Source organism: Danio rerio, chromosome 13 (genome assembly GCF_049306965.1).
Source record: "Danio rerio strain Tuebingen ecotype United States chromosome 13, GRCz12tu, whole genome shotgun sequence".
In the NCBI taxonomy this organism is placed as follows: Eukaryota; Metazoa; Chordata; class Actinopteri; order Cypriniformes; family Danionidae; genus Danio; species Danio rerio.
In genome coordinates this window covers 53,909,447-53,925,000 of record NC_133188.1, presented here as the reverse complement: position 1 = coordinate 53,925,000, position 15,554 = coordinate 53,909,447, and the positions used below count along the sequence as shown (strand labels likewise).

At 38.6% G+C, this 15,554-nt stretch overlaps 1 protein-coding gene across 2 annotated transcripts in view; it reads left to right on the top strand.

Moving 5' to 3' along the window:
- The window catches only part of nid1a (nidogen 1a), a 69,510-nt gene that overhangs the window by 23,256 nt on the left and 30,700 nt on the right, over positions 1 to 15,554 (top strand). The window contains exons 8-12 of one of the 2 annotated variants that reach the window (XR_012388953.1): positions 2,220 to 2,441; positions 6,125 to 6,262; positions 6,696 to 6,824; positions 11,155 to 11,647; positions 11,871 to 12,932. Coding sequence is in view for 1 of the 2 variants with exons in the window: in XM_686064.10 (XP_691156.6) it covers positions 2,220 to 2,441; positions 6,125 to 6,262; positions 6,696 to 6,824; positions 11,155 to 11,298; positions 12,813 to 12,932 (753 nt within the window). In the remaining variant the exon portion in view is untranslated. The remainder of the gene's footprint in view (positions 1 to 2,219; positions 2,442 to 6,124; positions 6,263 to 6,695; positions 6,825 to 11,154; positions 11,648 to 11,870; positions 12,933 to 15,554) is intronic. The other variant, XM_686064.10, reaches the window with a different exon arrangement.

The following is a 15,554-nucleotide window of genomic DNA, read 5'->3' as shown; positions in this document are numbered from 1 at the left end:
GTCTGACACTCAATGACACTGTAATACCCTGTCAGAAAAGTCTAGTGGCCGGGAATGAGCTTTTTACAGTGTCTGCTATAATGTTAATGTGGTTTTCATGCGTTTACTTAGATGAATATGACCACAGTGTAAATACACAGTACAGTTACGAGCTTATTGCCACATTATATAACATGATATCGTTGCCTTCTGTGATTTCGTAAACATTAATATGAACATTAACAATGCATCACAATGTCTACACTGATATCACAGCAACTTAATTGTTTTCATTCTTGATAATGATGTGAAAGTATCTTGAGCTGCTAGTCAGCATATTAGAATGATTTTTGAAGAAAACAATGACACAGAGTAGGGGTGTCAAAATTAATTGTTTCTTCGGTGCACCGCGATGCAGATGCGGACAATTCGGTATCGGTTCAGTAATAATCATAACCGGTTATTATGTACTGACGTCATTTATCTCCTATGCGCTCTGTCGCAAGGGAGGTGTGCGCCGTTATTTACAACACTCAGCCAACTCAGGGCCGGCCCGTGGAATAGGCACCATAGGCAAATGCTTAGGGCGCTGTACATCCAGTGGGGCGGAAGAAATGAGCGCTGTTCAGTTGGTTTTGTTTTCGATTTTCCAGACACACTTTCAGTTATAGACGGCAATAACTCTAAAAACGCTTACCCTAAAAAGATCTAAAGTGTGTTTCCTACAGAAAGACCAAGCTTTCTTTTTTTCGCTCAACATTATGAGCACTGCCCCGTTTAAGCCCTCGCAGTCTGCGTTTACTTTAGCCAGCAGAGCTCGCGCTGAGAGGAGCTCTCTGTAAGGGACCGTCGGAAAAGTGCTTATTTTTTTCGTTTTTCTGCTCCGCTCAGCGCGAGCTTTCCCTGTTGCAAGGGCTTAAGTGTGTTTGTTTGTGTTTGTGCGTGTGTGTGTTTGTTTGTTTGATGCTGTCTATGTTTGTGAATGTGTTTGAATATGAGACAGTGTGTTGCTGTGTGTCTGTGTGTTTATACAGACAGCTTGTTTTAGCCTCCCCCCTAAAATACAACACTATATATGGAAAGCATCGTCAATGCACCGTGATGCACCGAGATATTGATTTGAACCGAATCGATGGCATGATAATCGTAACCGAACTGAACTGTGAGATCAGTATAGGTTCACACCTCTAACACAGAGAATAAAAAACTTTGCAATAAATAAATTACAAACAGTAAAATTGTAATAATATTTTCACTGACTACTGTAGATTTAATAATTAAGATAAATATAAGATAATTTAAATCTTATAAATTTTTATAAGATAAAAAAAGATTTTTATCAAGATTCAAACAGTGTAATCAAACAAAAGCATTTGAATTATAATGTGTGTGACACAAGACTGAATTATAAGATATAATACAATATTCACAATATTTACAAAAATCATTCGTACAAACTACAACAGTAATTTCTCCTTTAAAGGTATCGTTCACCATTTACTCACCTTCAAGTCATTTTAATACTTTGAGTTTAATTTAGCAAAAGAAGGTATTTTGAAGAATGTTGGAAACTTGTACCCACTGACATCCATAGTGGAGGAAATATACTAAGGAAGTCAATGTTTAAGGGTTTCCGACATTCCTAAAAATATATTTTTTGTGTGTTCATCAGACAAAAATAAGCTTATAAAGATTTGGAACAAGTGGAAAATGAGTAAAGAGCGAGTAAACTATTGTTCTTTTTGGGTGTACTGTCCCTTTAACAATGCATCATGTTTTGAACCCTATGAACCCTTTTCATAAGATCGTTATGACGCGTTAAACAGTCATCAGCATCTTAAATCCTTTCAAAGTTTTTAATATTTAGATTTTCCTTAAAAACAGATCAACATTTATATGTATTTATGTATGAATTATATTATCTTTTCATCAAACTACAAAAAACGAATGACCACTTGTGTAAGGTGTTTGTAATGCAGCGTCTATGGGGTCAGGACAGTAAATATGACATCTTTTCTGGCTGTCAGTATCAGTGTCACACTTGTTTTCCTTCTTCTAAAAGTCTTGATAACACCATGGTGGAGTTTTTTTTATTTTTTTTTATTTCAACAAATAGTGAAATTGTAAAAGAATTATTTGTTGTTTTCTCTATTCACTGCACTCTAAGATTTCTGCTGCTGAGAAACCCACAAATGTGAAAAGAGTCCATAAGTTCACCCGTGTTTATCTCCTCTTTTCAGTGATCACCTCTTCGTCCACACGGGAGTATGTGATCAGTCTGCCGGACGGTTCGACTCAGAGCAGAAGCTACAACTTCAGAGAAACCATCACATTTCAGGGCTGCCAGTTTGATGAAGTGCCGTCCACACAGATGCTCAGCGTGGAGCAGGTGTTCGTCATGTACGATATGGGTGCACAACTTCTGCGTTACGCCATGAGTAACAAGATAGGAGATGTCAATGGTGAGTGCTCATCTGACAAAAAGGTTTTCTTTTAATGGGTCTTTTCAATTCAGATTTTTTCTCTTCTCCTATGTGGCACAGATGGGATATGGTGCATGTACGTGTAAGCAGAAAAAAATACACCAATTTTTTTTTACAACAAAATTTCTTTAGTTGTTTTCATGTCCAATTTCTGATTTCACACAAAAAACTTTCATATTTTTTGCACATTTTTATTCAGATTTAGTATGATAAACTTTATAGTCTCATTCCAATTTATGTTTTGATTACATACAACAAACTTTACAGTTTAATACCTATCTATATTCTGTTTTCAACTCCATACTTATACAGAGGGGAAAATAATATTGAACATTACCATTTTTTTGATTGTTACCATTTTTCTTAGAAAACATATTTATAAAGGTGCTGTTGATGTTGGTAACAACCAAAGAGATCCATGTATGAAAAGAAAACAAAACTTATTAGTTTAAACCATAGACTTTAAAAGATATGGACGTAGGATCCGTGACGTCACCCATAGGTTTCTGAAGAGCGCAAAAGAAGCCACAAGTAGGCGCGGCCAACCGTCGCCATTTTGTTCGTGCGTCATAGCACCCACGGCGGGATACCAAACAAGGACAAAGAGGCGGAGAGTGAGCGGAGCTACAGACACCTGCTGGCATTTAGCTTGGACCTGGCAGACAGACTTTACTTTGGGAGAACGCTTAATACTTCATTACCTGCGACTCGTCTGTGTTCTGACCACATGTGCTTGGTTGTACACTATATCAATAGAGTGTTTAGACTTTTAAAAACACTGCTGTAATACACAGAGCCACTAAGTATTGTTTTCATGATATTTTTCTACAGGAGGAAAATGCGAAATACGTCCAAACACTTCAGATATAGTCTGTGTTAGTAAATGCAAGACTATTGATGAAATCCAGGCATAACTATGTATGACAACGCTTCAGATGACTTATCCACAGCCCACAGCTAATCAATCTGTCAGATTCTGGAGTGCATTACAGCTCTAAAGAACATTATAAAAGATCTTAAATAAAACAAATACATTTATGGAGATGGTATACAAATATATAAATTCACTCACCAGGGAAACGGAGGCCACGTGAATGGTTTGTGAGCACAATAAAGTGAACACAGCATCCCATATCATCTGATAATTGTAGGAAATAATCCCAAAAGGCAGTTGACTGTATAAAGAAACATTAACCAACACAAAAATACGATGTATATGCTGAGTTCATCGGCTAATTAGCTGTAATCAGCTAAAGTGACGAGACAGCGAGCAGAGAGACCTAGCTGTCACACAAGTGGCCACGCCCTTAATTATGCAGACTTAATAAAACTTAATAAAAATGAAACGGATGAATTATAAAAAAAATTCACCCCCCTCACAGTTGTCCTGAAGGTTAATCATGGCTATATGCACCAAAACCATCCTTTGTACCAGGCTTTAAACATGTTTTTATCAGCTGTAAAAATGCCCAATTTCCCATTGCAGTCAGAAATGACCTGCACTTCCTGGAGCCAGCCCCCCAAGGCGAGTCGATGAATTGCAGTTTCAGTTACTTCCGTATTGGCTTCCCGAGGGAGAGCGGGAGGTTGCCGCTTGGTTTAAACATTATATTATGTGTAATAAAGCACTTTAACAGATAAAGAAAGGGAGGTGTATTTTGGCAGCGAAGTCTCTCAGTAGTTCTTCAGTAACCCTCTGCCCTTCCTCAGTGTAAATGACTATCAGCTGCTTCAGTCCAACATCTACATTAGCAGGAGGATGAAGATGAAACCAGGGTTGACATTTCAGCTAGAGAATGATCCAAAACACAGCCGAGGAGACTTTTAGATGCTTTCAGAGGAAGAAAATCAAGCTGTAGAATGGCCCAATATCCTGACAAGAATCCAATAAAAAATACAGAATAAAGCTCAATTTTAATAGACAAGACCCAAAGAAGCATCAAGCTTTTGACACGAGATTTTATTTTTATGTTTGTTTGGGTTTTTACCAAAATCTGCTTGAATTCTATGTCAACAGCTTCTTTAGAGATATTATTCCCTGGGAAAACATGACAATGTGTTCAATACTTATTTTGCTAGTTGTATTTTTTTGTATTCTGATTATGCCAAAGTGTACAGTTTTATTCACATCTATATTCTAATTAATTCTGATTTATTCACATCTGTAATCTGATTTTATGCACCAAACGATACAGGTGTATTCTTAGCTATATTCTGATAACACAGATCAAACCTTACTGATCCATTCACATCTCTTACATGGTTACATACACCAGACCAGGGGTCACCAACATGGTAGCCCACCAGGTTCACATGAGTTGCCCGCGGGCCTGTTCTAAAAATAGCTCACCATAGCACCACATATGAGTAAGCTGCATCTAATATTTTTACAGGAATTATTTTTAAATCACACTTGCATTGGTGTAAATTTTAAAATTATTTTAAGTTATAATTTAAAAAAAAAAAACTTTAAAAACTATTTCAGACAAATGAAGTGTTGCATATTGATATTTATCTAACTTGTTAAATCATTGTTGACAACTACTGTGAGAAATCATTAACATGATCAATGTCTTCACATAGATGAATATTAATAATTTTTAATAATAACATATAATCAAAAGTAAATTAAGGAAATGTGTTTTTTAATAACTGGTAACCCTTCACACTAATCGGTACCCAAGAAGTAGCTCTCAGTTTCCAAAAGGTTGGTGACCCCTGCACCAGACCTTACAGTTTTATTTCTCTCTGTATACTGATTGCATATGCCAAACTACAGATTTATTTGCATCTATATTCTGCTTATATTCACCAAACTTTACAGTTTAAGTCCTACTTTACACATTTTTCCTATCTATATTATTATGATGTACAGTACACCAATCTTTAACAGTTTTATTCATATGTAATAATTGCCTGAATATTAGATGAAAGCTGTGAACTTCTGGCTGTATACAGTGTTTTGTTAATTAATAGCAAGGCAGAGCAAGTTCATTTATTTTCCACATTTTACACACAATGCTAATCCAAATTGCTTTACATAAATAAGAGACACTCGTTCATTCATTCCTTCATTCATTCATTCATTCATTCATTTTCTTTCGGCTTAGTCTCTATTTTAGAGGTTGCCACAGCTGAATGAACCACCAAATATTTCAGGATATGTTTTACGCAGCGGATGCTCTTGCAGCTGCAACCAAGTATTGGAAAACACTAACACACATTCATTCATTCACGCACACTTATACACTACAGCCAACTTAGTTTATTAAAATCCCTTATAGCAGCGCATGTGTTTGGACTGTGGGGGAAACCGGAGCACCTGTAGGAAACCCATGCCAACACGGGGAGAACATGCAAACTCCACACAGAAATGCCAACTGGCCCAGCTGGGACTTGAACCAGCAACCTTCTTGCTGTGAGGCGACGGCCGCCCATAAAAAGAGACATACAAGTATCAAATACAGTGACTTTAAATAAAAGTAGAAGAAACAATAGCGAAAAAACTGTTCAAAACAGATTAAAAATGGGCTTACAAGGAATGAAATGGAGTGATAAAGTGATGGCGTGGGGTTTTCAATGTAATTAAATGTATTTATTCTTATTCTCCTCTTTCAATGTGTCTCAGGATAAACCAATTAATATTTCTTCCACATCCACAGGTGGACAAAGTGAAGAAAACGCCTGTTTTACTGGCAGACACGGCTGTGATACTAACGCTGTCTGCAAACCTGGACAAGGAAACCAGTTTACATGCGAATGCGCCGCAGGCTTTACCGGAGACGGACGTGCTTGCTACGGTACAAATTAAATCAAACCTCAGTCCATCATTTCAATTAAAACCATTTCCTATTTCATTTCCCTATTAAAACAGCCACTTCCTTCCGAAGGCAAATCTGTTTTTTTGTTCTTGAAAGTACAACTCTACTTCCTAAGGGGCCGTTTCTGAAGCAATCTTATAATCAGACGTCAAAATTGTCTCCATGTCTGCATAAATTATCCAGCAGACCTCTAAGGATGTGACCCATCCCTTGATGCCTTGAGGAAATTGCACAAAAACAGGACAGACTTTATCTTTAAAGCCGTAATTATGAGAACCGATGCTATCATTGGTAGGAAGTCTGAGGAAGTGTTTTGTTTATGATAGCATTAAAGCAGTTTATCTCTGTCTGAAAATGGTTGTAGAAATCTTCAAGTTCATCAAGTTTCATATGTGTTTTTTTTCCTCATCAGACATCGACGAATGCAGGGAAACCCCTCAGATCTGTGGGCAGAATTCCATCTGTAATAACCAGCCGGGAACGTTCCGCTGCGAGTGTCTGGATGGCTTTCAGTTCGCTAGTGATGGACAGACGTGTGTCGGTATGTGAGTTAATCAGCATGTCTACATCTGTTTTTCGGCTTTACTTAGTAATGGGTCGTTCTTGAACGATTCGTTCATTTTGAATGAATCTTTGTATGACTCCACTCCATGAGAGGACTCATCGTTTTGATTTGTTCATTCGTACATGGCCACAGCCATATCACCCTGCAGCCCAAGACCGGTTACTCACTGAAGCTAAGCAGGGCTGAGCCTGGTCAGTACCTGGATGGGAGACCACTAGGGAACACTAGGTTGCTGTTGGAAGTGGTGTTAGTGAGGCCAGCAGGGGGCGCTCAACCTGTGGTCTGTGTGAGTCCTAATGCCCCAGTAAAAGTGAAGGGGACACTACACTGTCAGTGGGTGCCGTCTTTTGGATGAGACGTTAAACCGAGGTCCTGACTCTCTGTGGTCATTAAAAATCCCATGGCACTTCTCATGAAAGAGCAGGGGTGTAACCCTGGTGTCCTGGCCAAAGTCCCTCTATCGGCCCTTACGATCATGGCCTCCCAATCATCCCATTCCACCGAATTGGCTCTATGTCTCTCCTCTCCACCAATAGCTGGTGTGTGGTGAAGCACTGGCTCCGTTGTCCTGTGGCTGCCGTCGCATCATCCAAGTGGATGCTGCACACTGGTGGTGGTGTGGAGAGACCCCCCCTCATGATTGTGAAGCGCTTTGGGTGTATGGCCATACACAATAAATGCGCTATAAAAATACACATTACATTACATTACATTACATTTGTGCTGGTGGAGGAGAAGATAAGTTTCTATTTTGAGTTTTCTATTGGATTTGAGTTGTTCGTTCATCATTTGAAAGACCCAAGCCAATCATATGCAGTCAGAGCCTGAAAAAGATTTGATCCGTTATCTCTTGAGTCTTCGGTTTGAGATGTTCATTCATCATGTGAAAGACTGAAGCCAATCATATGCAGTCAGAGCCTGAAAAAGATTTGATTCGTTCATCTCTCAAGTCCTCGGTTTGAGATGTTCATTCATCATGTGAAAGACTGAAGCCAATCATATGCAGTCAGAGCCTGAAAAAGATTTGATTCGTTCATCTCTCGAGTCTTCGGTTTGAGTCGTTCATTCATTATGTGAAAGACTGAAGCCAATCATATGCAGTCAGAGCCTGAAAAAGATTTGATTCGTTCATCTCTCGAGTCCTCGGTTTGAGTCGTTCGTTCATCATGTGAAAGACTGAAGCCAATCATATGCAGTCAGAGCCTGAAAAAGATTTGATTCGTTCATCTCTCGAGTCTTCGGTTTGAGTCGTTCATTCATCATGTGAAAGACTGAAGCCAATCATATGCAGTTAGAGTCTGAAAAAGATTTGATCCGTTATCTCTTGAGTCTTCGGTTTGAGTTGTTCATTCATCACGTGAAAGACTGAAGCCAATCATATGCAGTTAGAGTTTAAAAAAGGTTTAATCTGTTCATCTCTCGAGTCCTCGGTTTGAGTCGTTCGTTCATCATGTGGAAGACAGAAGCCAATCATATGTAGTCAGAGCCTTAAAAAGATTTGATTCGTTCATCTCTCGAGTCCTCGGTTTGAGTCGTTCGTTCATCATGTGGAAGACAGAAGCCAATCATATGTAGTCAGAGCCTTAAAAAGATTTGATTCGTTCATCTCTCGAGTCCTCGGTTTGAGTCGTTCGTTCATCATGTGGAAGACAGAAGCCAATCATATGTAGTCAGAGCCTTAAAAAGATTTGATTCGTTCATCTCTCGAGTCCTCGGTTTGAGTCGTTCGTTCATCATGTGGAAGACAGAAGCCAATCATATGTAGTCAGAGCCTTAAAAAGATTTGATTCGTTCATCTCTTGAGTCTTCGGTTTGAGTTGTTCGTTCATCATGTGAAAGACTGAAGCCAATCATATGCAGTTAGAGTTTAAAAAAGGTTTAATCTGTTCATCTCTCGAGTCCTCAGTTTGATTTGTTCGTTCATCATGTAGAAGACAGAAGCCAACCGTATGCAGTCAGAGCCTAAAAAAGATTTGATCTGTTCATCTCTCGAGTCCTCGGTTGGAGTCGTTCGTTCATCACATGGAAGACAGAAGCCAGTCATATGCAGTCAGAGCCTGAACTACTTTAGCTGTGTGTTTATTTGAAAATATCAGCAAAATTTGCCAATCAGAGTCAAGCATTCAATAGTATAAATACGGTCATGATACCATCATTAAAATGAGAAATCCAATGATGACCTGAAACGTTTGCATAGTATTAAATTTTCTGATAACATGTCTATGTTGTTGATTTGATTTTTGGTTTTATTCATTAATTTTGAACAGTATAATCCACTCTTAAAAACAATTATTCAAACACAAATACATGTCACTATAATCTGTTGATATTCATGTATGTATAAACCTAAAAACAACAATTGATTTTCTCCAGTTTGGTATGGTATTACTATGTCAAGCTTAACATTTTTATTTACAATTTATTGTGTGTTCTGAATGCAAACAGCAAACAATTTTTTAATTCATCTGTATTTAATTAAAATAGATTTATTGATAAAACCTTGTCATTATTCAGGTTATGGAATTAAGTTGAGTTCATTTGCATTATAATTGCATGACAACAGCTCTATAGAAATGAACAATTAAAGAAGTGATTTTCATGGGAAAGTTGTTGAGGTCTTTCTTAGGAAGGATACATCGTCAGATCCTCCAACACAAGTCTGAGGTTAAAAGGAAAGCACATTAAGATTTGCGTCTGAGTCTTTAGCTTTTGATGTGGATGTGATGACAAAGAAATAGACGAAATTCCCTACAGAGGAAGTCACTCATCTGAAGCTCATTATTGCTCGTTATTCCAGTCTGCAGCTGATCTTTAAGTTAAGCTGATCCTGAGTTTACATAGTTATCAGTGTCAGTTCTTTATTTTATTACAGTTAAAGGGCTTGATTGGCATTATACAATATTGCTGAAGTGTTAAACAAAACAAGTAACACAAGAAATGTATTTACAAAATATGTTTTTTCAGAGCATAAGAATGACTTATAAACAGAGGGGGTAATGTTAATTATTGTTAGCAGTATTATTTATTATATCCATAATTATATTTGTTTTGTTTTATTAAAAACAAGCTTAGATTTGTCCACCTGTCAGGTTTCAGACCATATGAGGCACAGCATGTGTTTTAGGATATAACTCAGGTTTTTGACCACACTTTGTTATTATTGGTCATTTATTTGTTTGCTTGAAATTAGAACTGAATTTAGAAATAGTTTTGAAACAAATCTTTGCGTTTAACAAATCAAATGAATTATTTATAGGCTAATTGATGTCTGTGGATACAAGATGTTTTCCTATCCACGAGAGCGAAAGTGAAAGTAGATAATGGAGGCTAATCTCTCATTCTCGTGCTGTAGATGCTCTGTTTAACTGTTTTCTTGCTAGTGAAATGCTCAGTTTTTCTACTTCCACTTACTTTAGATGATGACTAAATTGAGATGAGACTAATTGGTTTATTCTCAAAACACACCTATAACTCATTAAGAAAATAAGCTCAACCCTTTTAGACCATGCGCCACGGCGCAAAGCAGGTTTTCCCGTCTTTATATTAGCAAAAGTGGATTCTGACACACCCTGCATGCATTTGCACCCTGCGCTTTGCACTTTGCGCATGGAACGTCAAAATAGAGCCCAGAGTGTGTAAAATGAACTGCAGGTGAACTTGTCACAAAAATAAAAATTGAGACGCATAAAATCACATATGGTGCTATCGCCACAAACACAAACTGTTTTTGCATGAAACAAAGGAGGAAACTAGTGTCGAATGCTGATGTATGAACTATAACATGTAAAACAGTAACATGAAAGGAACAATTCAAAAAGCAACACTTGTAAACACCTTCATCAAATTATTGTCTTATTCAGGCAAATAATTTGATTACTGATGTCCATGTAAACATTCATTTATTTCTTTTATTTTCGGCTTAGCCTCTTTATTAATCTGGGATCGCCACAGCGTAATGAATTACCAACTTATCCAGCATATGTTTCACGCAGTGGATGTCCTTCCAGCTGCAACCCATCTTTGGAAAACATCCATACACACTCATTTACACTCATACACTACGGACAATTTAGCCTACCCAATTCACCTGTACCACATGTCTTTGGACTGTGGGGGAAACTGGAACACCCGGAGGAAATCCGGGGAGAACATGCAAGCTCCACACAGAAATGCCTGCTGACCTAGCTGAGGCTCGAACCATCGACGCACTACTTACTGCGCTACCACATCACCCCCATGTAAACATAGTCAATGTTATAATTGGAATTGAGAGTGTAATTGTTTGAGTTGTTGTGTTGCTCTGCAGAAGTGCACCGTCCTGTAGACCCGTGTCGGAGCGGCACTCATGACTGTGATGTCCCAGAGCGCGCTCGCTGCAGCTACACTGGAGGATCCTCATACATCTGCACCTGTGCACCGGGATTCATGGGAGATGGCAGACGCTGTCAGGGTGGGTCAGACTACGGAAAACTCATACTCCAGTAAAAGTACCGTGACTTGCCAATAAAAAGTCTTGAAATGTCTTAAATAAAATTTTGGATTTTTAAGCTCTGAAAATGTCTTGAATTCTGTAATTTTCCATAAGGAGGTCTTAAATTTCATGTGGGATCTTAAATTTCACGTCCGACTCGTCTTTTTTATTTATTTTTTTCAACCGCTATTTGACCAGCGCAACGTTTGGGGCAGCACTTCGTGGGTGCAACCTGCATCATTCCATAGGTGACATATGAGTAAGTGATTGATGAATGCGTTGCGTTGATACTTCGCAACCACGGCATTTTGCGAAATCGCAAGCATGGGTAAATGTTTGTTTGATGACAATTGGTTAAAGGACGAAAAGTATCGGGGGTGGCTAAAGAAAACAGCCTGTAATCATGAAGGGAGGTGTGCTTTATCTAAAAAGATGATAAAACTGGGGACAATGGGCCGCAAAGCGCTCGATTCACACATGAAAGCAGAGAAGCACAAAAAGTATGTGTAGTCGCAGGCAAGTAGTTTGCTCATAAGTATGTTCTCATCGAGCACTTCGACCTCAGCCTTCCACAAGGCCGTCCACTTCAAGCAATGCCTTCAGCAGCTTTGCGAATATAGTTACATTTAAGGCCGAAATACTGTGGGTATTTCAAAGCGTAAGCCGCCACCACTCGTACACCTCAAATGAGGACATCCACCTAGTTTTTCAAGCAATGTTCCCTGACTCAGAGTGTGTGAGTACGTTCACATGTGGAAGAGACAAAACAGTATATTTAGCACGATTTGGTGTTGCCCCATACCTAAAGAAGAAACTAATTTCACGAGCAAACAAGGACGCTTTCATCATAATGTTCGATGAGTCCATGAACGCAGCAACGAAGACTTAGACTTGCACTTAAGACGTTGGTCAACTGACGAGACCGGTGCCCTGTCGTCAAGGTTGTAAGGTCAATCAGCACTCGGCATAAAAGTTTTTGCGTCCCTTTGGCCTGTCTTGAGCGTGGCTCTGGTGAGTTGTGCCATGTTAAGGCTTCACCACAGCATTCTGTGTTGACACATTGAACATTTTCCAGTTTTTTTTGTTTTGTTTAGGTAAAGTCTTAAATTTTAATTTTAGAGGACTTAAAAAGGTCTTAAAAGGTATTAAATTTCCTTTAAAAAAATGTGCAGATACCCTGTAAAATTTTAGTGCAACCAGAGCAAAAATATCTGTTCTAAACACTACTCTTAGTATAAGTAAACGTAGCACTACTAAAAGTACTCGAGTAGAATTACACTGTGAAAATGATTCCACCTTATAACCTGCAGATTAAACATGAAGCTTACATCTGTGCCATTTTATTTTTAGGGTTGTTTCTAAGTGTAGATAAAAAAGTTTACGTAGAAACTATAGATTTGTTTCTTTACTGCTGTAATTCATTGAATTAAGATTAGTTTTATGTTGTTATTTTATTATTTAAAAATAAATTAATTGAATTGTTTTTCTCTCAGACATCGATGAGTGTCAGGTGAACCAGTGTCATGAAAATGCTGTCTGTTTCAACACACCCGGATCTTTCTCCTGTCAGTGTAACCCTGGTTTCCATGGTGATGGTTTCTACTGCTCTACAGGTACATTCCTGCTTTAACGTCGACATGAGATAAAAGTTAAGATCATCCTTTTTTTGTGGCATACATCTATTATGGTGACATACATCCATTTGAAATGGTCCTGAAATTAGAAAAAAATGTAGGGAGGTGCATGATTTGGATTGTTGGAAGATGGGCGTTAACAAAATAAAAAAAGATTGATGAATGGATGAAGGCAGAGCGAAACGAGACGCACCCTAATAGCCCCGGCTTTAAGGTTTGATTGGGGTTGGAACTAAAATATGCAGGACACAGGCCCTTCAGGACCGAGTTTGGACACCACTGATATAGGACTAATAGCCCCGCCCTTAAGGACTAATAGGCCTGCCATATAGGACTAATAGCCCTACTCTAAAGGATTGATAACTCCGCCCTATATTTTTGATAGCCTCACCCTAAATGACTAATAGCCCCGCCCTATAGGACTAATAGCTCCACCCTAAATAACTAATAGCCCCGCCCTATAGGACTAATAGCCCCACCCTAAAGGACTAATAGCCCCACACTAAAAGATTGATAATCCCGCCCAAAATGACTAATAGCACCACCCTATAGGACTAATAGCCCCGCCCAATAGGTCTAATAATCTTGCTATAAACGACTTGTAACCCTGACCTAAAAGACTAATAGTCCCACCCTAAAGGACTGATAACTCCGCCCTAAATTTATGATAGCCTCACTTTAAATGACTTATAGTCCCGCCTTATAAGAGTAATAGCTCCACATTAAAAGACTAATAGCCCTGCCTTAAAGGACTAATAGCCCCACCCTAAAGTACTGACAACCTCGCCCTAAATGACTAATAGCCCCGCCCTATAGGACTTATAGCACCACCCTATAGGACTAATGGCCCCGCCCTAAATGACTAATAGCCCTGCCCTATAGGACTTATAGCACCACCCTATAGGACAAATGGCCCCGCCCTAAAGGACTTATAGCCCCACCCTAAAAGACTGATATTCCTGTTCTAAATGACTTATAGCACCACACTATAGGACTAATAGCCCTGCCCTAAAGGACTGATAATCCCTCCCTAAATGACTGATAGCTTCGTACTAAAGGACTAATAGCCCCGCCCTATAGGACTAATAGCTCTGCCCTAAAAGACTAATAGGCCTGCCCAAAAGGACTAATAGCCCTAGCCCATATGAATTCTATGTGGCTAGGAAGTAAAAAAAAAAAAGTTTTTTTTTAGAGCGAGAGAAGGTTACGATATGGAATTTAATGATTTTAAGGGCAATTACATTTTTACAAAATAATGAGTGCTCATTCTTCTCATTTACTCAGACCATGAATCACCACATCTGCTTTGCTGGTTCATACCACTGAATACCACAATTACAGGCGTTTTTGTAGAAAATTTATTAGGGATTTTGGACAGTGTGGTTTGTGCGTCATTGCTTAAACATCATGTCTTAAAGGGATAATCCACATAAAAGGAAGAGATTTTGAAGAATGTGGTAGCCATTGAATTCCATTGTAGGAAAAAATAGATTTTTCAAATGATCTTTTTTTGTGTTCAACAGAATAAAGAAACTCAAGTAGCTTTGTAACTAATGGAGGATGAGTTAATGGTGACAGAATTTATTTATTTTGATTTTATTTTACTGGTTCATTGCAATAAATACCTTAAAAAAACAGCAACATTACAGGCAAGACTAGAAAATATACTAGCAAAGTATGGTTTGTGCGTCATTGCTTAAACATCCAGCTTTGAAGGGATAATTCACCCAAAAATGAACATTTAACCAAGATTTACTACTCAAAGTATGAGCAAATGTAGCATTTAACCAACGTTTACTCACCCTTTTTTTCTTTTCTGAAAAGTTTATTTTCTCTGTTGAACTCAAAGGAAGACATTTTAAAGAATGTTGGAAACCTGTAACCATTGATTCCGTAGAAGGAAATATAAATAATATGGAAGTCAATCCATATTATTCACATAGATTATATCAATAATATTGGATAATATTGATGTGATCCAAGACCTGTGGGAAGAGATGATGTCAACCATAGAGGACTTCTAGAGGTATCCATAATCCTGGACCAGGTCGTATCTGCGCCGGTCATGGAGGAGTGGAGAGCATGAGATTCCTAAACGACCCCAGTGACAGACGAGTCCCATGGGCCAGCCTGAACACCCGCCAGTGACCTGCTTACACCTGCAGCTTCTCCACAATGGACGTTTAGCGTTTGGCGCCTAGACTGCAGCTCTGCACAAGAAGTTTGGACAGAGGAGAAATGGTCGTGCCAAACTTAGCCTGGTTTCTCACAAGTTTTTTTTCTCTAAGTTTTGTTCCTCCGCTGTCGCCACTGGCTTGCTTGGTTTGAAAGTTGTGGAGCTGCGCATCGATGGATTTGCTCTTCAGTGTTTGGACTTTAGGCAGTGTAAATTAAACCACACTGAACTGAACCAAACTGAACTTTAACTTTAACACAGTTTTAGTTTACTAGAACTTCTATGTTAAGCTGCTTTGACACAATCTACATTACAAAAGCGCCATAGAAATAAAGGTGAATTGGAAGCTGATGGCTGCGGTTTCATTCTTCAAAATATATTTTTTTACAGGAGTAAAAAAGCTCAAATATGTTTGGAACAAGCGG